Source organism: Schistocerca cancellata, chromosome 4, assembly GCF_023864275.1.
Source record: "Schistocerca cancellata isolate TAMUIC-IGC-003103 chromosome 4, iqSchCanc2.1, whole genome shotgun sequence".
Classification (NCBI taxonomy): Eukaryota; Metazoa; Arthropoda; class Insecta; order Orthoptera; family Acrididae; genus Schistocerca; species Schistocerca cancellata.
Genome location: NC_064629.1, coordinates 160657976 through 160685755, shown reverse-complemented (window position 1 = coordinate 160685755; position 27780 = coordinate 160657976). Strand labels below are relative to the sequence as shown.

Here is a 27780-nt window from a genome sequence, read left to right as displayed (position 1 = left end):
TGCAGCACTAGTTATTTCCCACAAGGTTGTTCGGCCATCCACCGCGGTCAACTGTCACAAGATAACTGCCTGCCGCACATGCTGGTCTCATGCGCAATCAGAGCTCCCTCCACAGATAGTGGTCACTCTCTGAACTAGTTGGGCTAGTTCCTCTGGTCAAAGGCATTATTGTTTCCAGCCCTGACTTGCTTACTTGCTTGCTGCCATGCTTTCTACAGTCGTCTGCGGACTATGGGATTAGAAGAACATATGTAGTTTCCCATGGTTTGCCAGAATATCATACAATTTTTGCGATAGTTCTCGATATTAGCCACATAGCAATATGCTACCGATCGCTTGCACAGTGTAATTACGAAGATAAAGAGTGGAAATTATATCTCTGGAAACCCAAAACTTCAGCGAGGTGGTACATGCTGCAAACATCTACATCTACATCTACATCCATACTCCGCAAGCCACCTGACGGTGTGTGGCGAAGGGTACCTTCAGTACCTCTATCGGTTCTCCCTTCTATTCCAGTCTCGTATTGTTCGTGGAAAGAAGGATTGTCGGTATGCCTCTGTGTGGGCTCTAATCTCTCTGATTTTATCCTCATGGTCTCTTCGCGAGATATACGTAGGAGGGAGCAATATACTGCTTGACTCTTCGGCGAAGGTATGTTCTCGAAACTTTGACAAAAGCCCGTACCGAGTTACTGAGCGTCTCTCCTGCAGAGTCTTCCACTGGAGTTTATCTATCATCTCCGTAACGCTTTCGCGATTACTAAATGATCCTGTAACGAAGCGCGCTGCTCTCCGTTGGATCTTCTCTATGTCTTGTATCAACCCTATCTGGTACGGATCCCACACTGCTGAGCAGTATTCAAGCAGTGGGCGAACAAGCGTACTGTAACCTACTTCCTTTGTTTTCGGATTGCATTTCCTTAGGATTCTTCCAATGAATCTCAGTCTGGCATCTGCTTTACCGACAATCAACATTATATGATCATTCCATTTTAAATCACTCCTAATGCGTACTCCCAGATAATTTATGGTATTAACTGCTTCCAGTTGCTGACCTGCTATTTTGTAGCTAAATGATAAAGGATCTATCTTTCTGTGTATTCGCAGCACATTACACTTGTCTACATTGAGATTCAGTTGCCATTCCCTGCACCATGCGTCAATTCGCTGCAGATCCTCCTGCATTTCAGTACAATTTTCCATTGTTACAACCTCTCGATACACCACAGCATCATCTGCAAAAAGCCTCAGTGAACTTCCGATGTCATCCACCAGGTCATTTATGTATATTGTGAATAGCAACGGTCCTATGACACTCCCCTGCGGCACACCTGAAATTACTCTTACTTCGGAAGACTTCTCTCCATTGAGAATAACATGCTGCGTCCTGTTATCTAGGAACTCCTCAATCCAATCACACAATTGGTCTGATAGTCCATATGCTCTTACTTTGTTCAATAAACGACTGTGGGGAACTGTATCGAACGCCTTGCGGAAGTCAAGAAACACGGCATCTACCTGGGAACCCGTGTCTATGGCCCTCTGAGTCGTGGACGAATAGCGCGAGCTGGGTATCACATGACCGTCTTTTTCGAAACCCATGCTGATTCCTACAGAGTAGATTTCTAGTCTCCAGAAAAGTCATTATACTCGAACACAATACGTGTTCCAAAATTCTACAACTGATCGACGTTAGAGATATAGGTCTATAGTTCTGCACATCTGTTCGACGTCCCTTCTTGAAAACGGGGATGACCTGTGCCCTTTTCCAATCCTTTGGAACGCTACGCTCTTCTAGAGACCTACGGTACACCGCTGCAAGAAGGGGGGCAAGTTCCTTCGCGTACTCTGTGTAAAATTGAACTGGTATCCCATCAGGTCCAGAGGCCTTTCCTCTTTTGAGCGATTTTAATTGTTTCTCTATCCCTCTGTCGTCTATTTCGATATCTACCATTTTGTCATCTGTGCGACAATCTAGAGAAGGAACTACAGCGCAATCTTCCTCTGTGAAACAACTTTGGAAAAAGACATTTAGTATTTCGGCCTTTAGTCTGTCATCCTCTGTTTCAGTACCATTTTGGTCACAGAGTGTCTGGACATTTTGTTTTGATCCACCTACCGCTTTGACATAAGACCAAAATTTCTTAGGATTTTCTGCCAAGTCAGTACATAGAACTTTACTTTCGAATTCATTGAACGCCTCTTCATAGCTCTCTTCACACTACATTTCGCTTCGCGTAATTTTTGTTTGTCTGCAAGGCTTTGGCTATGTTTATGTTTGCTGTGAAGTTCCCTTTGCTTCCGCAGCAGTTTTCTAACTCGGTTGTTGAACCACGGTGGCTCTTTTCCATCTCTTACGATCTTGCTTGGCACATACTCATCTAACGCATATTGTACGATGGTTTTGAACTTTGTCCACTGATCCTCAACACTATCAGTACTTGAGACAAAACTTTTGTGTTGAGCCAACAGGTACTCTGAAATCTGCTTTTTGTCACTTTTTCTAAACAGAAAAATCTTCCTACCCTTTTTAATATTCCTATTTACGGCTGAAATCATCGATGCCGTAACCGCTTTATGATCACTGATTCCCTGTTCTGCGTTAACTTTTTCAAATAGTTCGGGTCTGTTTGTCACCAGAAGGTCTAATATGTTATCGCCACGAGTCGGTTCTCTGTTTAACTGCTCAAGGTAGTTTTCAGATAAAGCACTTAAAAAAATTTCACTGGATTCTTTGTCCCTGCCACTCGTTATGAACGTTTGAGTCTCCCAGTCTATGTCCGGCAAATTAAAATCTCCACCCAGAACTATAACATGGTGGGGAAATCTACTCGAAATATTTTCCAAATTATCCTTCAGGTGCTCAGCCACAACAGCTGCTGAGCCAGGGGGCCTATAGAGACATCCAATTACCATGTCTGAGCCTGCTTTAACCGCGACCTTCACCCAAATCATTTCACATTTCGGATGTCCGTCAATTTCCTTCGATACTATTGCACTTCTTACCGCTATAAACACGCCTCCCCCTTCACTGTTCAGCCTGTCTCTGCGGTATACATTCCAATCTGAGTTCAGGATTTCGTTACTGTTTACGTCTGGTTTCAGCCAACTTTCTGTCCCTAGTACTATATGGGCGTTGTGATCGTTTATTAATGAGAGCAGTTCTGGGACCTTTCTATAGACGCTCCTGCAGTTTACTATTAGCACATTAATATTGTTATTCCCTGTTGCATTTTGCCTACTCCTATCTTGCCGCGTCTCAGGAGGCGTCTTGTCGGGCCTAGGGAGGGGATTCTCTAACCTAAAAAACCCCCATGTGCACTCCACACGTACTCCGCTACCCTTGTAGCCGCTTCCGGCGTGTAGTGCACGCCTGACCTATTCAGGGGGACCCTACATTTCTCCACCCGATAGCGGAGGTCGAGAAATTTGCACCCCAGATCTCCGCAGAATCGTCTGAGCCTCTGGTTTAAGCCTTCCACTCGGCTCCAAACCAGAGGACCGCGATCGGTTCTGGGAACGATACTACAAATAGTTAGCTCTGATTCCACCCCGCGAGCGAGGCTTTCCGCCTTCACCAATTCCGCCAACCGCCTGTACGAACTGAGGATGACCTCTGAACCCAGACGGCAGGAGTCATTGGTGCCGACATGAGCAACAATTTGCAGTCGGGTGCACCCAGTGCTCTCTATCGCCGCCGGTAGGGCCTCCTCCACATCTCGGATGAGACCCCCCGGCAAGCAGACAGAGTGAACACTGGCCTTCTTCCCCGACCTTCTCGCTATTTCCCTAAGGGGCTCCATCACCCGCCTAACGTTGGAGCTCCCAATAACTAATAAACCCCTCCCCCCGTGTGCCTGCTCGGACCTTGCTGAAGGAGCAGCCACATGTCCCCTCACAGGCAGAGCGGGCGATGCCACACGGCCAGCCTCCACATTGACCTTCCGCCTCGTGCGCCGCGAACGCCGCTGAACCCGCCACTCCCCTTGGGGAGAGGGTGGCCCAACCGCGCCCGGTACCCGCGAAGATGTCTCGACAGCAGGGACAGTGGGTGAAGCATGTAACACCTGGGGTGTACCTTGCGACGCACCAGACTCCCCACTGCCGCTACACTCCGAGGCAGCAGCCTGAAGACAGCTGACCGCGGCCATCAACACGCTCAGCTGTTCGCGAACATTGGCCAGCTCCTTTTGCGTCCGTACACAGCAGTCACACATCCTATCCATCCTAAGGAAACAATTTACTGAAGAGAGTTAATCAACCTTTAACTAGACTGCTAATTCACTAAAGGCGGCTGCTTATTCACTAAACTGTGGTTGCTAGCCACTTGTAGAAAACAATGAAAATGGCACTACCTGTCTCTGGACTGTATTGAAAACAAACTCTAGCACTACTGGCACTATGGTTGACTACAGGGACTCTCTCTTACTGTATTCAAAACAAACACGAAATCTATGGAACACTATTAAGAGCACTCGAAAATTAAAGCTTCCTAAAAGCAAATACACACGGAAGAAGAAGTGACAAGTAAGAAAAATACAGTTAATACTTAAATTAAGGTAGCTCGCTGCACAGCAGACGTGAAGCAGGCGGCAGTTACGACGACACTGACACTACTGGCACTATGGCTGACTAAAGGGACTCTCTCTGACTGTATTCAAAACAAACACGAAATCTATGGAACACTATTAAGAGCACTCGAAAATTAAAGCTTCCTAAAAGCAAATACACACGGAAGAAGAAGTGACAAGCAAGAAAAATACAGTTAATACTTAAATTAAGGTAGCTCGCTGCACAGCAGACGTGAAGCAGGCGGCAGTTACGACGACACTGACACTACTGGCACTATGGCTGACTAAAGGGACTCTCTCTGACTGTATTCAAAACAAACACGAAATCTATGGAACACTATTAAGAGCACTCGAAAATTAAAGCTTCCTAAAAGCAAATACACACGGAAGAAGAAGTGACAAGTAAGAAAAATACAGTTAATACTTAAATTAAGGTAGCTCGCTGCACAGCAGACGTGAAGCAGGCGGCAGTTACGACGACACTAAGTAACTAGAAACTTAGCTCGTCTGTGAAGCTCCTTACGTGGAAACTCTAAAAAAATAGATGAGACTGGTAATTCCACTTGTATTTTTTAACGAATACCCATGTCAATGATATAACAGATTTCAAATCATCCTTGTACTTTACAAAATCAACTAACTCGCTTCTCATGTCTGGAGAAGCAGCATATGTTTCTTCCACCTGTTTGTCACGCTGTAGAGGCACACAGCACGCACCACAACTGATGTTCTCTCAACCAAATAAAGAAGCATTCAACATGGGAAGGAATAATTGTCCAGTGCAAATACATGTCCATATTGGATCTTCTCAGATTTCCGTGGGGAACATATGTGATCATGAAGGCTGCCCAACACATACCGAGTATTGGTTTACTATTCACCTGCCTAGAGGGCGACACAGGTCAGGTGCATTCTTGTACTCCAACCTCTCCAGTTTGGGAAGCTCCCACCACAAGCCAAAAATGTCAATAAATCTGGCCACAGGCTAACTTGGCCACAGGCCCCCAGCACCCAGTCATACTCGTCCTAGGAAACCAGCCACATATTAATTACTGTACTTACAATTAAATATTAACGACTGCAGCCTCAATCTGAAGACATTCAACAATGAGCAAAGTATCGAAAATACTGCTTCATGACGACAGTGGCTGTGTAAATACAAATATCCATATTCTTCCTATGACTGGACATAATTTTCAGCGTAAAAGAATGTTTCATTCCCCTACAGCTATCGATGTGTTGAAATCACTTTTTTCCATATCAAATCCATACCATCCTTACGACATAGTCAATTTCTTTGCACATGTCGGAACACTGACCACAGTCCACATACTTTATAAGCATGCTGATCACAGTGAATCTCTCACACACACCCTACTAAGTATAATACTTCGCCAGTAACTGAATGCTGGTGACACCAAACAATACTGAGCGAAAATCCGTGATGAATGGACATGTCTCATTTGTTTTTCTTGCGAGTGCTACGTGTGTGTCTTACGAAGAGAGATGTAATCGTTGTATAAGCGACCAGCTGTTAAAATCACGATTGTAATGGTTATGTTACTGCCACCCTTCATAAAAAGTGGTCTTGGTTCTACCAGCATATACAAGCATCACTAACGATATCCGTGTTAAAAACTATACAAGCTTTATAAATCGAGATATGGCAGTGCCTCTGAATGAAGTGGTTTGCCACACAAATACCGTGACATGGAATACAGACAGTGATTGCTGGGGTGTTTATTAACAGACCAAAGGTGCGGGTGCATGTCGTCAGCGGTGTAAGCTTGTAATAAAATCACCGAATTCAGAACGTAATTCGGCTAAAGAATGTTGTATAAAGCAGGTATTTGCAACTCCCTCATGCCGCCACTACATATTTCTCACGCTAAAAAACAGTATTTGTAACACAGTCTGTCCCGATGCCTTATCAGAGGTTCTGCGATATACCCACTGCACATTATAGGCGAGGGAAGATGATGGTTGATTGAGAATGACCACATACAGTAGATGGTGTGCTATCACTTTAAAAATGCAACAGTGGATTGAGGTCATAAAAAATGTACAAAATCCTATGACCAATACACAGACCTATAGTGTTACGCTTTCTGGTAGAAATGCTGTCTGTGATGTGGAATCCTGTCTTTCCGTTCAACCACATACCTGCATTTGTTTGTATGGAGATATCTTTTAATGGTTACGGTCACTAGTGCATCATATTGGTGGCACTCTCATATCTCAAAACGAGACACCTTTTTTTGAAACTATCTGTTTTAGTAAAACTCTGACATAGTTTTTTAGACAGTCCCTTTGTATCTTGTAACTGTTCCTCAGTCTCTGTCCCCCATCCCCCCCCCACCTCCCTTGTCCCTGCAGCTTTTTCCATGTGATCGTACCAATTTAAGTTGGAACGAGCAGAAGTTGGTGAGCACTATATCTACCATCTTCTGCAACCCATATAGAAACAGGGTGAACTGAGTTAATGCGACAGTACCATGTTTTGACCACTCGGTGGACATGGGAACATGTCATAGCTCTGCTAACTGTTTGCAATGTGTAAGGCCATTGCCAAACAAAGCTTTCTCCTGCAACACGAGGTAGCAGTGGAAAAAGACAGTACAAGCAGTTATAGGAACTGGGAAAAGGATGAGGATTTTGCCACTGCATTGCAATGTGTGTCCAACCTACACAGAGGTACAACAGTCTGAAGGAGATATGTGTGTCTCACAGTGCACTCATGTCTATCACCCAAACATTCTCTCTATCGTCGTTATTTTGTACCATCCAACCGAAAAGAAAATCATGAAGTATAAAAACTCCACTATCATCTGGTAGAGAACTCGATAAGGTATTACCACATCCCATATATATCGAAAACAAAAACCATCAGTGTGCTGGCATTGAGCATATGCGGCAGTCCTATTAAATATTCAGGTATTGATCCCCTGAATGAGAACCATACCTCACAGACTATCAGCTGCAAGAGATGGTCCTTGTTTTGTTATTTGATACATTTTTTTTTTTTTTTTTTTTTTTTTGCTGCTGTAAAAAATCCAAGCAGTGTATGACTACGGATTTGCACACCACCATGCATTTTGTTTTTTTCCGCCATGACTTTGAGGTCTGTGTCAGGTTCTGAACTGAAATTAACACGATTTCATTCACTGGCTCTGACTGATAGCTGGATATTTCATGGTGTGAATTATGCTGCTGCTCCCATATCACACACATAGGATGATAAAAATAAAAGACAGTGGAAACGTATGGAAGCTGGAAGAGTTTTGCAGCATTGTGGAGCATTTCCAAACAGCTGTCCAAAGATGGCTGACAACTACATTTAAACTCATCTTTCACAGTGATGGGATAGCTGATATCTCGGTGTACTGTCTCAATTGATTCCTCATACTGCAGTAACTGTTTCAGTGGTAGTCATCCACCAAGACTCTTTCTCTGTCTCAAACAATCGCTGTCAGTCAATCATTTTGTGGTAATCAACAGCATACCGGGGGACAGATTGGATGGAAAAGACACCATTGATGTACTGTAATATGCATCACACTTGATAATGCGATCAGCTTTGGCAATTTTACTAGTTTTTAAGTAATTTCAATGCCGACCAGTGACACAGCTGCATGCTTCCCTATTTCTACTCCTCTACTACCTTGTGAGTACCATATATTAGATTGCGAATGTAGATAGATGGCTGTGAAGTATGTCCTTCATTGTTAATTCTCGAACATATACACCAGAGTATACCGGACAGTGTCCTATACCAATCTATATACTTGTACCACTTTGATCATAAAGCATAATTTATTATTACGATTGCCCATCTCTCCCTATATGGATGGCAGCCACAGAGCATTCTCACACCCTTAGGACAAACTTACAGATTAAAAGACCATCTCGCATTGTCTTTCACCAACCCTCATTACAACACTGCCAACAATTTAATTTGCAGCTGACCAAAAGTAGACTGCTACATTCTATGTCTTGTGAAGGAACAGAGTGAGCCAAGTCCTTAACTGCTGTTCAGCAAAGACTGTTCTGCACCCATCCAAGTGCACAAAATCTCTCCAGGTGTGTGGATGTTAAGGAAATTAGCACCCCTTATCAGTGTGTAGTAGATATGAAAACATTGTGATGATATAACAAACAGTTAAGAAGAAGAAAACGTGTGGTTTTATGCATGATGAAGCTTCAGACAGATGGAGTTTGAAGCATATTACATATATCAACTGCTTTCAATTCTAAAGTATAGTTCTAGTGTGTGAGTTCACTACCAAGAAGGTATTGTTAAGAGACAGAAATGAGCGAAGGACATAAACACATGCACTCTAATGCAGGACATAAATGTCCAGCATCTGACATACGTTCACCCCACAAATCTTCTATCTCACTCACTATGGTGACCAACTGTAAGAAGATAAAACTACTTCCTTCTATACTAAAGAAAAAATACATACAGTCTTTGTCATACAAGCACAGTATAACTTTCCAGGGGTGTATAGCGTTCACTGTTTACATCCGATCACAGTTGAGAAATTATACTATGATTGCATCAGTCCTGTATGAAATGATCGTCATTAATGGAGAATGCCTCTTACAAGGAAACAGATAAATGCATAGCAGCAGCACTGGCATGTGCAATTGCTCACCATGCTACCACCAACTCCATAAACAGGACATCTCTCAGGCAGATCTATACACAAGGATTGCAGTACCTCACAAACACCTGCCACTAACTTAGAATCACCATAGTTATGAAACTGAAGCCTTGATTTTATAACCCAAGATGTGGCAGGGAAGTGGAGTACGTCACATAGGTCTTCGGTTATCTAGAGGAGGGTGCCGAAACAGAATGGACATATTTTATCATAATCCCACCTGATTTTGAAGTCCTCTGATGATTGATAGGTTTGCTGTTAAGGAACACAGGTAGGTAGTGTTCTAAGTCAGCCATACACAGAACACGCAATTGTATAGGAGTCGAATGCATGTTATGCCACAAAACTGATACACCCCGATAAAACAACGTAAAAACGGTTAAATTGACCTGTTTCAACGTCTCCCTCTCTCTCTAGAATACTTCATCGGTCTACCGCGTTACAAGCACCTCTCAACCGATCACTCCATCACTTTCTATCATCCTTTAAGGTAGATGCATGTCAGTTTAGAGGCAGAGGACTCTCTCTCTTCCAGGAATACATCAAAGAGCAGTCAACTCACATGTGTCACTATTACCTCAATAGACATACAGTAAAATGTTGCCATACAATAACTGTTTGTTAGCTGACACTGCAAGGTTGTGATTGGCGGAGAGTACGGTGACGCTCATTGTAAATACTGTTTGTTATGGTTTAAAACATCTAATCATTCCTGCAGAGGATCAAACATGCTATTCATTCTACAGTTTTATATTGCAGTCCCACAGCGCGTAATGCAACGCTCTTTAGCTAAGGATAACTAAGAACATTTTATAAAAATCTGTGAGGTGGTTGCCGATAACTTTGGGGTCACATTTGGGCTTGTGATCCGGCATATTACTCTACATTTGGTGGTGAATCACGTTAAATATTCTATTCCAGCCGTCGTATCGCTGTCGAAGGAAAAACAAACTTTTTCCCTAGTTCTTGGTGTTTCCATGTAAACTTTTTCTCGTATTCTTCTTGTTGCTTTCACGTACAAGAACTGTCCTGCACCGAGAAAAAGATATGCAAGTACTCTAGCATTTCGGAGTATTTGCCCTCAATTAATACGTACTTTCCTGTCAATTTTTTCGCAATTTTATGTCACTTACGGCCATGCGATCATGTCATCACTTATCGCCACGTATTCTAAAGCTGCTTGTAAGTGTACGTAGTAGAGCACTCAACATCTATCGAAAATACACTATTTTTCTGGTGGACAGAATAGTATAGCACTGTACTCAAATACATTCAATCACGTATTCTACAGATGCAGTGCATTTGCTCTCCTTTCTGTGTGACTGTGCGTGTGTCATGGATGGCCCATGGAGAAAGGCAGTGTGGCTTCAGGTCTGCTGTTGACTTCACGTGGCGTGGTTCATGTGCCACAGAGAGGGAATGTCTGAGGTATTGCGTGCACAACATGAAGTGTGCTTAGGATTAATGCATGCCCAAGCCTGCCACTACTTCTCAGGCTCTGCCGGTGTTATGTGACGTGGCAGCCAATGCGTGTTACCACCCAGCAAACGACTGGCTGCTATGTGTCCTTAGCTAAAGAGTGTTGTATTACCTGCTGTGGGACAGCAATATACAATTACAGATGTATTGCATCTTTGACCCTGTGCAGGACTGAGCCATAACAAGCAGTATTTACAATATGCTTTTCTGTATTTTCCGCCCATCACAAACCTGCAGTGTCAGCTAACAAATAGTCGCTGTTTGAAAACATTGTACAGTATTTCTATTGAGGTAATAGTCATACTTGCGAGTTGACTGCTGTCTTTGATGCTTCCCTGGATAAAAGAGAACCATCTGCCTGTAAATTGATTTGTATCTGCGTTAAAGGGTGACAGAAAGTTGATGGAATGGTCTGTTGAGATAGGCTCGTAATGAGGTATGATTGAATGGTAGACTGTGATGCATTCTAGAAAGAGGGAGATGTTGCTGCAGGTCCTTTAACCATTTTTCTCTTTGTTCTGTCTGGGTGTATCAACTGTGTGGCATAACCTGCATTGAACTCGAATACAACTCTGTGTTCTGTGTGTGGGTGACTTAGAGAATTATCTACCTGCGATCGGTAACAGCAAACCTCTCAGTCACCAGAGGACTTACAACTCATGTGTGATGATGATGAAACATATCTGTCCTGTTTCTGCGCCTTCCTCTGGACAAACAAAGATTTATGTGACATACCCCATTCCCCTGCCACGTCTTGGGTCATAAAATCGAGGCTTCAGTTACATAACTATAATGATTCTAAGTTAGTGGCAGGCGTTTGTGAGGTACTGCAATTCTTGTGTAAACATCTACTTGACAGATGTCCTGTTTACGGAATTAGTGATAGTATGGCATGCAATTGCACATGTGAAACACTGCTGTTATGCGTTTGTCTGTTTCCTTGTAAGAGCCATTCTGCATTGCTGACGACCATTCTATAGTACTGATGCGAGCATACTATAATTTCTTAACCATGATCGGGTGTGAACAGTGGACGCTGGAAAGCTATATTGTGCTTTTATGACCAACAGTCTATGTGTTTTTTCTCTGCCATACAAGGAAGTAGTTTTATCTTCTTAAAGTCTGTCACCATAGTGAGTGGGATAAAAAACTTGTGGTGTGGGTGTACGTCATAGAACAGATAGTGCAGCTGATTTGTGTAAAATGTTTCAAACTGTGCCCATCTTGAGCTTCATCATACATAAAACCACGTGTTGTGTTCTTCCTAAGCGTCTGTTATATCATCACAACATATTCATGTCTACTATACACTGATAAGGGGTGCTAACCTCCTCAACATTCACGCATCTGGAGAGATTTTGTGCACTTTGATTGGTGCAGAACAGTCTTTGCTGAACAGCAGTTGAGGACTCGGCTCACTCTGTTCCTTCATAAGATGTGGAATGTAGCAGTCTATTTCTGGCCAGTTGCAAATTAAATTGGTGACTGTTGCAGTGAGGGTTGGTCAAAGACAATGCGAGGTGATCTTTTAATCTCTAACGTTATCCTAAAGATGCGAGAATGCTCTGTGACTCCCATATGTATAGGGACACTAAGTGTTTTTTTTGTGGAGAATGAAGTAGTTTTATCTTTTTGAAGTTTGTCTCCATAATGAACAATCATAAACGTAAATTACGCCCTATGATCGAAGTGCTAGAAATGTATAGATCGGCATAATATGCTGTCTGGAATACTTTGGTGTATATGTTCTAAAATTAACAATGAATGGACGTACTGCACAGTCAACTGTCTACATTCGCAATCTAGTGTATGGTATTTGCAAAGTAGTGGAGGGGTGGTTGAGTCATGAAACAGAAACTGGGAAGCTCACTGTCATGTCAAAAAAGTTCTAGTTTAACAACAAGGGATATCCATGCACCAGGGATGAGAAGAGGAAGTGTGTGGGTATTTCCAACATAACAGGGAGCACTTAGCGCATCTACCCTGCAGCTACCGCACTCCGGCACATTGCTTCTACCAGCACACGTAGAGACCCTTGCATTTCGGAAGACCGACTGGACTTGTATCAAATAATTTGCAGTTACAGAACATACATTTATCAGCACGAGTTGTGAAGTGTGACTTTGCCCCATCCTGCTGCATCTTCATTATCTGATGAAGCGTTTTTGTCTTCTTCATAAATTCACCAAATATAATTCCTTTCCAAACATTGTCCAGGTGGTAACAGACACAGTACAGCTCATGCATGATTTCAGCTTATATACCCATCCAACTCCTCTGTCTTCAGCACAGACATCTCATCCATTGAACACATATTACACACAGTAAACAATTATGTCTGCCCTCCCAGTTCAGCAGCTCGACACAGACTGAGAGATTTTCCCACTAATTTTTCCCCAGACCACCATCTTGGATTATGTTACGAGAAGTGAGGGGAGGGGAAAGGGCCAACAGTGCCCTCTGGTGGTGGTTTTTGAACTAAGTCAGTTCGACTCTGGACCTCAAGGTGAACACATTGGAGGAGCTACTGTCTATGACAACTCAAATTGTTTAAATAAACAACACATAAAAAGTAAAGACTTATGTCCATCCTATCTGGCAACCCAGCACAGACTGTGTCCTTTTCCCAACAATTTCCAGTGGGGGGAATGGAGGGAAGGGGAGGAGGCAGAGGAGGGGAGGGTGTGGGGTTGGGTTTGTGGAGGTAAGCCAATTGACCTATTTTCCCGCCAAAATTTGAAATTCGCGCCATGACGTCACTGCGATGTTGCCACATCTATGGCTACTATCTTGGATCCATCATCTTGAATAAACTTGGCAACAATGATGAGTGAGGTGACACACTGCTACTGTGGATATTTTATGCAAAGGGGTGATTCTTAAATGCTTCATCACTGGATCGAGCACAAACGCTAAGTAATGCTCTAAAATTACCATCATTATGTGCGGGTTCATTTATTCCAACATCTCCAGAATCATGGGATCCTCCCAGGGCAATTTCCTGTCTTCCACTATAGCTTTTAATCTTTTTCTGTTCCTTCAGCTATTTTACTATTTTCCACACTGATGGACTCAGTAACATTAAGTGCTTTGCCGTTTGCAACGTTTACAAAACTTGCTCCCTGCTTGGCACTAATTTATAATTTTTCGTATCTGCATGGTGATAAAACTTCTTTAAGGCTTTCTTCCATTTAGTAAACGGCTTTCTATCAAATTTCTGAGTCCCTGGTGGACACGACCACCTTGCATTTTACCAAGCAAAACACATATTTAACTGGCCGGAATGGCCGTGCGGTTCTAGGCGCTACAGTCTGGAGCCGAGCGACCGCTACGGTCGCAGGTTCGAATCCTGCCTCGGGCATGGATGTGTGTGATGTCCTTAGGTTAGTTAGGTTTAAGTAGTTCTAAGTTCTAGGCGACTGATGACCTCAGAAGTTAAGTCGCATAGTGCTCGGAGCCATTTAAACCATTTTTGAACACATACTTAGAAAAATGCTCCCTGCATGACAGCTGAATACACAAGTCATGAGTGCCTAGTATTCCGATGACGTTGAGAAAAAAGCTTGTCCTTGCCAGAGATTTGAAATGTGAAGGTATCTGATGGGGACCAAGGCTCTTTTAGTGCTCTCAGTTTTTCCTCATTATTGACTGGAGGATGGCCAACATACGTCCCAGTATTATAAACCATGGACACAGAAACGGATAAATCCACCCTGGCAGTAAAAGAAAGTTAAGAATTAATATTAAACACTAGAATAACATGCATCCATTTTTGCAACTTCATCCTACTAATGCTGTAAATTCCTAGACCTCAAAACAGGCATTTTAGAGAGAACGTACTTTGAGAACTAACACGAAATCAATACTCTACAAGCAACATTGCTGACATATTGTGTGATCCATTTTTACTCACTCCTTTAGCTGAAGGGTGGGATGAGCGCCACACTACTTTTTACCCTAGTCACAGCATCCACTGTTTACTCGAAAGGTTTTACTGGCAAGCATCAAGCACACATAAATAAATTCAGGCAATATTGCAAATAAAAATAAATAATCGATAAAACCCTTGTAACAAATTTGAAAAAAATAGATGGACAGATGTACTCTAGTACAGTATAGAAATTGATTAAAACTGAGATACTGTATTGTCTAAAAACAAACTAACTCAAATCTGATAATGGCCTTAACGTAAGATTATTACAAGCATGTCTGTTCCTCAAGCTAAATGTTCGAAAGTGCAGTGAGTGCTGTAAAGTCGTGTAAGATGTCGAACTATGTGGCAGAGTCCGCCATACATTCCAATTCCACTAACCCAGTTATAATCTCAAAGTCCAAATTTCAACGAAATGGGACCGGAAACCTCCCTCAGTTATCTGCATTACTATTCGTAAACGCTCATTACGATATACAACCCAACATATGAAAGCAGTGTGATAACGACACCCTCCAACGTTGGAAGAGCACGGCTGAACTGCTCAGGAAAACCAAATCATAGTCGCGTCAAAACGTTATGCAAACTGCGAGTCAGCATTGTACATCTCCAGTGTATGCTGACAATCCAAAAGACCCATAGGTGCTCCAGGGTTGCCTATTTCAAAGCTCGGAATCCAGACCACATCTGTCATTTTTACGACTTGTTTCTGAACTGTTAAAATTATCATCATCAACAATTACGTGGATTTCATTTCCCGTAAAGCATATCACCATGAGCGTCTTCTCACGCTGATTACTCTCACCTTGCAAATCAATCTAACATGAATATCATAAAAGTTATCAATAAAAACATCGTTGATGATGATTGCTTGTGGCAATGGCCATTTGAGTGGTGCCATCATACACTAGTCTAGAATGAATAGCAATGAAGAAATATATGCATATAAATGACCGTGCCACATCAAAAAGGAAGACACTCTGCTATTCGATATTGTGACACACATAGTTCATAGGTAACATACATCATATTTGGATTATGGCCGATTTACATAAAGCACTGTTTCACTCCACCATCATCATACATAATTTGACATATAATTGCCATTTAAAATTAATATTAATTATATTTAGAAAATGGTTAAAGGTTGTGCTACAGCTCCGGCCAAACAACGCTCCACGTTTTAGAGTGCTCTGGCCATGCTCTTGCCCAGCGCTCCTAGTGCAGGAGCGAGTAGGACTGACGGGAGAGGAGAAAGATGAAAATAAAGGTTGCAGTTGGAAGCTACCAGAGAGAAACAGTCGGTTTTTCACACGCGACGCAATTTGCTGACCATACTACTCTCGTTAAAAAATATTTACGTTTTCCATTAGGAATACTATTGCGTATACGCACTTGTCGACAAATATGATAAGATGCTCTTGTTTTCTGATGAACGACAGTGAATGATGGCTGAACTGAAGACATAGAAGACATTAGAGAAAAATCTCAGTTATCTGTTAGCAGAATGTAACAAAATCTTCTGTTGTCAACATCACCAATTATTTGAAGTCGATAAAAATCTCTATGCAAGAGGATAATCATCCGGTAACAGATATGGCAGACCAGATTGATGCTATCAAACAAAAGGAGTTCTAAGCAGCTTTACATTCATGACGTGGAACATTTCCCTTAACTTATGGCAGTCAGTTGTGGGATAGACATGTAATACGATTTTCCCATGTCTCTGTTGTAGACTTCACAAATCTGAAATGTGCGATATGCGATATGCGATGACGTCACGACTGTTACATAATTCGAGTCCTGGTACTTTTTCTAGTTTAGGACAACGTACTAGAGCAACGGTCACCCAGCCATTCTCAAAGAACATCTAGAACAATACACGACTGAACACAGTTTTCGATTTATTTGCCAGCCTGCTCTCGTGTCCGGTTGTCCAGTTGCTAATGTACCTCATTACTTCCAGTTTCTGTGAATTATTTTGAGCTCTGATTCATTTTAATCGTATTAATTAACATCATCTTTACTCTCATATCATTTGAGTTTCATGTAAACCAAGTTACTATGCATTCAGAGTATCTAAGTGCTAGAATTTGGCTCGTCAGGGAAGGGTGGAGTTGTATTCATTTATCAGTAGTTTAGCTTAATATATTTGTCAAGTGGCAGTTATAAAAAGCTGTGTTACTCATGAACTAGAAGTCATACAGCTGTGCAGTGCTGTACTGAACGCGTGAATTCAAGATACACAGCTTCTTACGTGTTATGAATGATTCGGTGCGGGTATTGGCTCCAGTTATAATAGTTCCTCTTTGTACACAACTGTATAATTTTTTAGCTATGCAAATCAACACTGTGGCTGCGGTAGTCAACCATCACACGGTTCCTATTTCTTGGAAGGCACCGGATCTTTGCCGCTGAAGCGGGACTGACTGCTGTGCCTATTCTGGCTGTCTCCACCGACCGGCCCCCTCTCAAGCTGGGTTGGCTGTTGTCCATGCTGTGGCTTTCCCCACCAACTTGGCCAGCCGTTCTGGCCTCCCATGCTGACCAGCCATCCTGACGTCTTACAGTGAATATCGTTGCAATCCACTGTCAAGAAACATTGTTGCGTCTGCTCATCATTCCAATCACAGCAGATGGTCAGAACGTATCACCAGCTTCAGGACTGAAGAAGATCTTTCCCCACCCACACAACATTCACAATTCTAAAGGTTCTTAACTCTTCCATCTCTGCATAGCGCACATCTCAAGTGTCATCTCTCAAGAGAAGTTTGACTGATTATCGTCTAACTTGCCTGTAACTTTTTCACTGATAGTTTTCAGCCACCAGACACTCAGCATTCTTATGCAGAGCCCCTGACGCAGAAAGCATGGAGCTGCTTCAGCACGGTCCAGTGTTCACACAACGACTCTTCAATATTACTCTTTATAAAATCTGTATCACACTGTACAGTCTCATTGGTTGTAGTTTCAAGATTACCAATAAAAAGAGCTTCAAAGCAAACCCATACTTTCTGTTATACGTTTGTATTGGGCTGAGAAAAGGTTACTTTAGAAAAATTATAAAACCTTTTTCTAATGATTGAAAAATTCTGTAAGCTGAGATTTATTCTAGCAATACATGTGCCTATAAACTATTAAAATTCATTAACACCAGACTAATGTATCAGGAATTTCGAAGTGAGCAGCCACATTCATAGACACCAAAACCCACACTGCCCTTGCTACACTCATACGCTAAAATATTTACTGAACATAAAAACCAAATTGTCTCACGTAGTCAAACGCAGAAATACATAAGAAAAATATTTCTCTAACTCATTCGCTTGTAATTAAAGACTAAACTCCAATGTCCACGTCCATAATATAACAATCCATCTTCTTGCCACAACCAAATTACAATCACAAAACAAACTACTCTGCACAATACTCGAAAAACTAATCGTTACAACTTGAAATACCTATAAACAACAGATCATATGAAAAGGTAATGGAGAAATAAGCTTTTTTCTTGCAGAATTAGGGTTCAAAATAAAATAAACGTTCAGTGGTAAATAAGAGATTCACTTTTGTTTGCTTCATAGTCAGGTTTTCTGGATGGGCCCGCTGCCACTAATTCTTCATGGTGGGATTCCGCATCACGTGGAACCACGCCACTTTCTTTTGAAACAAGTTCATGAGAATTCGGTCTCTGTTTTTAGGATAAAAGACCAAGAGAGATTTTTGATTTGTCCATTTCATAGTTTTTTCAAGCGTGAGTAGTCAAACACACGCACGCGAAGATTAAGCTCGGCTGATTCACGACGCCCGAAACTTTCGCCGTTAATTGTTGATTGCCCAAAGGAAGTTACACATCCGACTGCCTTCAGTCCGTGGTGCACATAGTGATGGGGTGGGAGGGTGTGCGGGAGGGGTGTGGTGGTGGGGAGGGGGGGGGGGAAGAGAAACCCCAGTTCAGGGCACAGCTACCGTTTGTTGCATCACAACTCTATGGTTTGTTTCTATCTCAACCAACTGTGGTGCATGACTACTAACTTGGGACATGGGGTTTCACAAAGTGAATATTCGGGTAACATTCGCATTTTCTGCTCAAGATAAGGGGGTGGCTGGAGAGGGTGTTCAGACCACCTGAACCCCTCCTACCTTATATATGTCCATGACCATAAGTATATCTCATTCAATGACATTATGTACAGGACAGTCTGTCATATGTTTTTGCATTTCAGACCAATGGAATAAGATCCATTTACAGTTCCATGTAACACGAAAAGTGCAATGTTAAATTAATGTAGCAAATTATTTACAATTTAAAGCAATGCCAGTAGTACAATAAAACATGGTGTGTCTCCTCTGGGTGTAAACAAAGGCATCCATAAAATCCATGTTGCTAGAGCCTATCTGATGTAATCACCTCCCACCATGACTACCCCGTTGTAAACCTTCCTAGGAGACATGTTTCCAAACAGCTTAGCAAGGAAACGATAAATTTCCGGACATGGGTTCCTGTTCAAAATATTATTTACTCACTCCCCTCTCTGAGCCCTAGAAGTTTATAATGGGAAGCCCCCAAAAAATAGTGACAAAGCTTAGGGGCAGGTTCCTTACACCAAAAAAAGAATAAAAAGTCGTAAATAAGGGCTCTAACGTAAATAAGGGCTCTAAAGCACATACCTTAAGAGATATTAGAAACTTTTTCATCTGGGTAATTTGAAACACAGCTCTTTAATTTTCATATTTTGGGGAGAGATCGTACGGACCAAAACAATGAAAAAGTCCAGTACAGTAATTGTTGGGACTAAAATGCATACCTTAAGAGCTATGAGCACTTGTTCAGTAGATGTGTTTCACACTAACAAAAGTGAACAAGTGTTCATAGCTATTAAAACATGTATTTTGAAACCCATTCTTGCTAGATTCTTTTTACGTATTTCTCTGTAAGGGACCTGTTCATAAAGTTTGCTGCTGTTATTTTTTGGATACCATGAATATTAAAAAACATTTAGCCAGTGTCTGTCCAAATTTTTTACTAGTGTGTCAAGTGAAAATACTAATCAAGATCACACACACACACACACACACACACACACACACACACACACACACACACTCACTCACACACACACACACACACACACACACACACACACACACATATATATATATATATATATATATATATATATATATATATATATATATATATCAAGATTCGTACTTTTACTTGATACACTATATATATATATATATATATATATATATATATATATATATGTGTGTGTGTGTGTGTGTGTGTGTGTGTGTATGCGCACCTGTCCATCATGCAGTTATTAGCATATTTTGTAACTATTTGAAGTACATAAGGCACGAACTTTTTGAGTGTTTACCTAACAAAATTTGCCTTTATAGATTCTATACATATTTTATCATTTAAAAATATGAAGTAAATTGGTCAAGAACTTCTCAAGATATTTGATAACAACATACTCCCATGTGGCCTTTATCCATAGAACGTTTCAAGATCTTTCCTAATAACGTTTACCACTAAATATATGTAGCCAATTTCTGTCCGAACATTTATTAGAAATCTGAAGTAAATTGGTGAAAACTTTTTTAGATTTTTGCTAGCAATATGTCTCTTTTTTACATAAACATACACACCAAACACACTGCTGGCCACCCAAAATGCAACACACAGACGAAAGCATCCAAATCAGCTGAAATTTGCAGCATGCATTTGTGGTAGTGAGGGATGCACAGGATTAGCATTTCAGTGCAGGCACACATTATGGCTGCCAGTGGTACCGCCTGCAAGCGCTATACAAAGGGGGAGAAGACAACTGTATGGACGTGCTGGAATTGTTCTTTAGTGTTGTTATTTTGCGTAAGCAGCTTCAGTATACTTTGCAGAAGACGGCAAGTGTCTTTCGAGCACATTTTGGAGTTCTGCCAAGGAAGAATAGTTCAGAGCAGTCAGTGATCGTGTCGGTCGTAACCAAGCAACTGTGATGCAGATCTGTAATTGCTGGATACAGGAGGAATCACAAACCGATGGGACTGATTGCATCCACCTCATTGCACCCCTAGACATGTTGATAGGCATATTGTCCGCAAGACATTGATGTATCACTCTGCCACATCATAATCATATCACAACAAATTCAGTATGTTGCACAACAAACAGTCTCCACGTGTACCATTCAATGTTGTTTGCAGCAGAGGAGGCTGTCCACAAGGCATCCATTGCTGCATTTACCACTGAGTAATTGTGCCTGCAATGATGTGATGAACGACAGACATGGACAACTGAATGGAATAACTTTGTTTTTTTGGCAAATCCCAATTCTCCCCGAATTAGAGCCTGGAGACACTGTGAGACATTGTCGAACTGTTGCCTTCTGCATTGCCATACTGGTCCTGTGCCCGATATTAAGGTTTGGGGTAGTACTGAATTCCACTCCCACCACGCCCTAGTATGCATTGCCACTACACTAACCAGCTAGCGTTACATCTCTGAAATGTGGAAGCCTGTTGTCCTCTGATACCTTCAGAGCTTGCTGACAGCTACATTGCAACAGGATAATGGGTGACCACATGTGGCATGCAATGTTCAGGACTTCTTCATTGCCCACTAGATTGCACTGCTACCTCAGCCTCCCTGTTCTCCTGATCTCTCGCCCATCGAAAACGTTTTTTGATTATTTGGAGCGACTGGCCTGGGATACATCATCCACTGCTACACTAGATCAGCTTTGGAAATATGTGGAAGCAGCATGGACTGCTATACCCCAACACATTCAGAGCCTGTTTTTCGTTCAATGCCAAGGCATGTAGCGGCAGTTATAAACAGAAATGGTGGTAACACACAGTGCTGATTTCATCATCTTTATCACTTCACATTGGGCTGTATTTTCAATCATGTGATCTTTCTACAATGTGTTACCTCCCAAATCAGTTTGCCTGTGATGCCTCCAGCCCTTCTTGTTGTTGCACTTTGGATGGCCAGCAGTGTGTTTGGTGTGTGTGTGTGTGTGTGTGTGTGTGTGTGTGTGTGTAACTGTGTAGTGCTGATGTTTGCTTTTATGATACATTGTCAACTATCTTATATTTGTTCCTTAGTATCCTGTTTTGCAATGCAATTTTTAATACTGAATATGACGATGTTATAGTTGAAATATCGATCTGCTGTAATAAAATGACAGGTTTTGTGATCGATTGCTGTTCTTGCCATTTTCTTTGCCAGTAAATCCTTTTTTTAAAAGTCACACATTTGCGTTATCTCCCAGTACATGTGAACCATATGTAACTTCAGCAACAAATTCACTGTCTGCCAGTTATCCATTGTAGCTAATTCTGAGATCAGTCAGTTGCAGTGCATTCTTTTTGGTGGTATTTAACAGGTTTTTTTCAGTTTTATACAGGCTAAGAAAACGAGTTCTCCAAGGAAAACGTAGATAATTTTCTTTAAGTAAAGACTTCAAGTCATTTGTAAAATATTGACATTTAGCTGCAAAGGAAAAGGCTAGGTCAAAGAGGTCAGTACGAAAAATAGCAGATATTATTACAATCTTGTGACAGAGAAGTCTAACAGTTCGATTATTGCTGACTGACTTCTATGTGTTTCACCGCCCATTAGGTGATGTGCAACCCCATTGTAGAATTCCGTCTTCTGGATCTCTTTCCTTTTTATTCACCTTTACTCTTCCCTTTTGTATTGTCCTCAGACACTTTTTTCCGTTCTGCTGTCCTCTTAATCAGTTGGCATTGGCAGATCAGTCACACTGTTTTACTTATGTTTCACCTCCCTGCAAATTATTCATTTTAAAACGAGTTGGAACGCCCTATCCTAACAATGTTAAATTTAGTATCTTGGCTACCCTGTATTTAGGAGTCATTGACATGAAACTTTTACAGGACATTAAACTGTATGTTCTGAGTCTACTGAACTACAATAATTGCATTTCAGCCATTGATTTCGGAAATACCATTTTATTAAATACTAAGTTAAAATTTTTGGTGCTTTTTTGTACGTTATCATAAATAATTTTAATTATACATAACATTATGTTCTTTTAGTTCAGTAGACTCAGGATATGTATGTTACTACTCCATGAAAATCTGAATACTCTACTCGAGGTGGTTTCAGAGATTTAGGGAAAAATGCAACAGAAAATGTAAATTTTCGGGAATAGCTTCTAAAGTTTCAAAAGACTGTAGCTCAATATTTACTTAATTTTTTAATTTTAGTCTCTCAGAATCACCCTGCACCGTACTGTATATTATCCTCTTGATCTTTTTGCAAGTTTTTTCTTCTTTTTCGACTCCTTAGTGGCCAACTGTGCTGCACATTCTGCTTTATCAATGCGGATCTTGTCCATGCATTCAAGTTCTCTGATGCAGTTTGCTCCAGGATTAATTCCCATACGCTGTAGCATTTTCACCCTACCAATGTTGTCATCATTAAAAGCAATAACAGCTTCACTGACCCCCAGTTTAGTGTCTTCATTCCAACAAAAACATTTTTTGTATGCGAGTCCATATAAGATTACTGGGCGACTCATTGAGATTTTGAGTCTGAACATGCAGATACTTCTTCAATAATTCAGGAATTATCAGGTCTCAGAAAATAGGTATTTTGAACCCATGACTGCTGCTGGGATGGAATGTTTATGGCTGTATGAACTGTCTGAGTACTGGTCATTGCGGTAATTGCACCATTGATCAGGTCCAGGAGGGTAAATGTGGTGTACTGGTTTTTCATCAATTGACAGTTTTTGGAAGAAGGTAGTCCATACTGCCTGCTTCATATTCAATAAATCCTCAGCAGTATTTCTGATGTCCATCCATCAATCATTTTGTCTGTCAGCCTGCCTCTTATGGTTTTACCATCAGAAAGTTTCCTGTCTATCAGACTTCGTTTCAACTTCCTCAACATGGTGCCCATTAGTTTCTGGACAACACCAACACATTCCAGTTTTATGATAATCTTCTCAACATAAGACTGAGTGGCAACTACACTGTTATATGCTTTTGAGTCTCTCCTAAGAACTTAGTGTAACAAACTCCACTTTCGTTCACAGATCGACTAAAAATTTCAATAACTGCAGAGGCCTCTGTAACACCACTTGTTCCTACAAAATTTCTGTCACAGATATGCCCTTCTTCATCCCCTGAGCTACACTTATAACAGTGTTTGGTTAAAATCTGGACCTCTATTACCTTTCCAGTATCCACGCTAGTCACTGTAGCAACAGAATTCTTAGAACTATAGCGTCACTTCTGCCAAGTACCATCAAAAGCTATTGGTATGTCAGTCATCCCATCATTTCTTTCAACAGCTTCGTTTGCAGCACCCTTCATTGACTCACATGAAACAGATTCCACAGCAGCTCCAATAAATCCTGCAAACTGGTAGAATTTACAAGGTGGGCATGGTGTATTCATCATAGCACACATTCTTTCTGCTGTGTTCTTTGCCAGTAGCTCGCAATCCTCGCAACCCATAAAACCACCTAACATTTGCTTCAAAATATCTATCTTACACTTACAATAAATCCAAAATGAATGCATATATTTACAACTGGCACAATTAATGATAAGTTTCCTGGCTAGTCCATTTGATACCTCACTGGCTTCATGTAAAGTAACTGACCCTCGACATATTTTACAACACACACATCACCTAACACCCTTTTAGGTTGTGTAAACCTATCAGAATAGAGCGTAACCTACTATTTACATTACTTTCGTTTTGAGAAAACTGTGTCTCACAACGTTTTATTTTAATCTTCAAAAAGCTAATACTCACGAGTTTGCCTGTATTTCATTGTCTGTAATTTCACACACCACATGTTGAACACGGTGTTTCCCTTTATTCGAACTCTATTACCAGGAAACCCATGTTTCTTAAAAATACTTCGTTTTGGTGTCATACTTTACTTTTTGAGAGATTTATCAATCTATTCGTCACTTTTCCTCAGAAAAACGTTATCACTTCGACATACAACATGTGTTTATACTATGAAACTATGCAATACTGTTTTTGACAGTGCTACCAGTACAAACACGTAATTTAATCTTTATAACACAAAAATCCAGAGCCTTCTATATAAAAAAATTACCAATCTTATTAGATATTGAAGTAATGCACATAAAAATTTTATCATTTTCAATTTGTGTGTATTATATTTAAAATATAAAATAAAATATTTCCCATGTGAGTTTATAAGTGATATATATATATATATATATATATATATATATATATATATATATATATATATATATATATATATATATATATATATATATATATATATATATATGTATGTATGTATGTATATAAAATAATAAAATATAAATATAACTTTATAAAATCCGAAAATGTGGAATTTTTTTAATGTTCTAACTCCCATTAACTTCCTTTAAAATGTTATCCATTTCTCAAACAGTACACAATTGAGATTTCAATTTTGTATTATATTCAACACTGAATACGAGTACTTTAGAGAAACAGTACTATGAAAAGGATAAATTGCTATGCACTGTATACAGAAGACACTGAGTCGCATATAGCCACAATGAACAGACTGCTATACATCTTAGCTTTTGACCAAAAGACCTTCTTCTGACATAGAAAACAGTTGCACATTGGTACAAGCACAACTTGCACATTGGCACAAGCACAACTTGCACATAGACGGCAGTAACCCATGTCAGTTATGTGTTCCTTTTTTATAGGAACCATTTCTGGAAGTAAACAAGACATTTAGTTACTACAAGTTTTCTGTGTAAAGTCGGTATCTTGATTTTAAATGCATATTTTTGTTACAGATCTCCTGAAGATGAAAATAAATAAAATAAGAGGAGGAGGATTTGAAGTGAAATACACAACTTGTTATAATTTAAGAGAGCCCTCAGAGTAAGCATACAACAAAAGTCATTGATAGTTATAGTGACAATATTATTTTCCTACATTGCATTTTTTGTGTGTAAGAACTGGTACCAAATTATTATTTCGTTTTCTCTTACAGGATACCTGTAGTGTCACGTAGTCAACTTCATCCCCTTCGCCAAAAGTATGGGTTTACTGATATAAATCTAAATTCCACTGTCATCACAGATCAAAAAGCTCAGCCATCTGAAGTGTTTCACAGTAGTAAAAAGTTTGTGTTATCTGCTATTAATATTCATAAACTATTGATGTTTTAATGCTTTTTAAAAATATCAGTTCTGAAATAACAATATGCCAGATGTCAGACTCATCAGGTACCTTTAAGCTGCAGCCATACTTCATGCTTTATTGACTTAAATGTTTTTTATAATTCACTAGTGAAACTGAATCTAGCAGATACTTTCTTTTGGAAGTGAAAGACATCATAAATCTTATCAGATGTTCCTTTTTCAAAAGATTTAAATTAATTCCAGTCTTCATAAAAATGAGTGTAACAACACACATTTGGTTCAAAATTATAACATTATCCATAACAGTATTCTATTGGCAACAGCCACACTCTCTGTCACAACTGCAAATTTTACAATTTTTACATGTTTAGTTAGCGAAAACGGTGCTATATTCGAAGATGTTTTATTATCCTGTTACTTTTTCGTGCTATAATCATATTTTGGCTCTATGGCCATTATCGAGCTCTTTCCATAGTAAACTGTCAACACTGTCACTGTCTGGGACCTGCTGCTGCTGTGTATCATGGATGTCGTGCAGACAAACAGACATGTACATCACCTTTCCAGTTCCACACAAGAACCGTATGTAACGGATATCAACTTCACAACTGATGAACAAAAATTACAACCAAAACTGAACATGAAAAAAAGATGTAACACTGTTGACTTAGCTATCAACTGAAGCTGTCAAACAAAAAATATTAAACAGTCTTAACGAATAATGGTCAGCAACGAATTCCACAGCAGTGACATTACACATTTAAAATTTTGTCTGTGCTACATCTACAAAATGCAGCAGTAGAAGGTGCAAGAACCCACCACTCGTACTGAATCTTGCATGAAATCATACATCTTCAGTTATGCTATAGTTATTCATTTATTTATCAGTATCAACGTTTCCTGGAATTGAAAACTACTGAAAGCTAGTATTTATGACCTATGGACTCCTCCTAATATCTGAGTAGCAAAAGACGATTTCTGTTAGCAAATAATTGGTTATAATTATTACTCGATTTGCACCACAATAAATGTACTTTCCCTATGTATCTCTTTGCTGATGTCATGAGCAATTTCTACATTACATTAACACTTGTTCCATAGGCCATGAATATGACGTTTTGAAATGATGAGAGTCCATTTCCAGAGAACCACATAATAATTTTTTGAAAGACATTATTTACAATTTCCTCAGCTCATTCTTGTTTGTTGTGTATGATTATTGTACTCGTATCATCAGCAAAAACAACTAGCTTTGCATCTTCATGAATATAGAGTGGCAAACCATTAATATATATTAAGAACAATAAGGGACCCAAGACTGAACCCCATGCAACACCATTCTTGACACCTCCCCAGTTAGAGGTCTCTGCTGATTTTTGCAGACTATTTGTACTGTTAATTTCAACCTTCTGCATTTTTCTACTTAAATATGAATTAAAACATTTGTGCACTGCCCCACTCAGTTGCCCTGGTTCCCTCTTAACAAAATTCCAAATTGTTTTAATTTTATTATCAGAAGTGCTTATCTCAGACATAATGTACGCACTTCTGAACTTTTAAGTAACTTTTCTTAATACAGTTCAGTAGTTTTTATAATGCTTCACTGTTTCTGGATTATTACCCCTTCTAGCTGTAAGATACACTTCCCTTTTGTTTTTAGTAGACATTTTTATCCCTTTAGTAAGCCATCGATTTTTTGACAGTTTCTTATAATTATATTTCACTGTTTACTTAGGGTTCACAAAAGTATCATATATTCACAAAAGTATCATGAAATAGGTTAAATTTTAAAGTAGCCTCAGGTTCCCTGTACACCTCAGCCCAATCCAACTGATGCAAGCTTTCCCTAAAATTTGCAATTCTTAAATCGTTAATTGAACACACTATTTTGGAGGAATGTATTGAATTACTCTTTGAGTTATGTCATATACTGTAACTAGCTGTGCATC

At 40.2% G+C, this 27780-nt stretch overlaps 1 protein-coding gene across 1 annotated transcript in view; it reads left to right on the top strand.

Annotated features, from left to right (window-relative positions):
* The window catches only part of LOC126183292 (uncharacterized), a 151729-nt gene extending 124169 nt beyond the window's left edge, over nt 1–27560 (top strand). Inside the window, exons 5-6 of the mRNA XM_049925131.1 lie at nt 25481–25568; nt 25681–27560. Coding sequence (XP_049781088.1) covers nt 25481–25505 — 25 coding nt within the window. The 3' untranslated portion in view covers nt 25506–25568; nt 25681–27560. The remainder of the gene's footprint in view (nt 1–25480; nt 25569–25680) is intronic.
* The last annotated feature ends 220 nt before the right edge of the window (nt 27561–27780 follow it).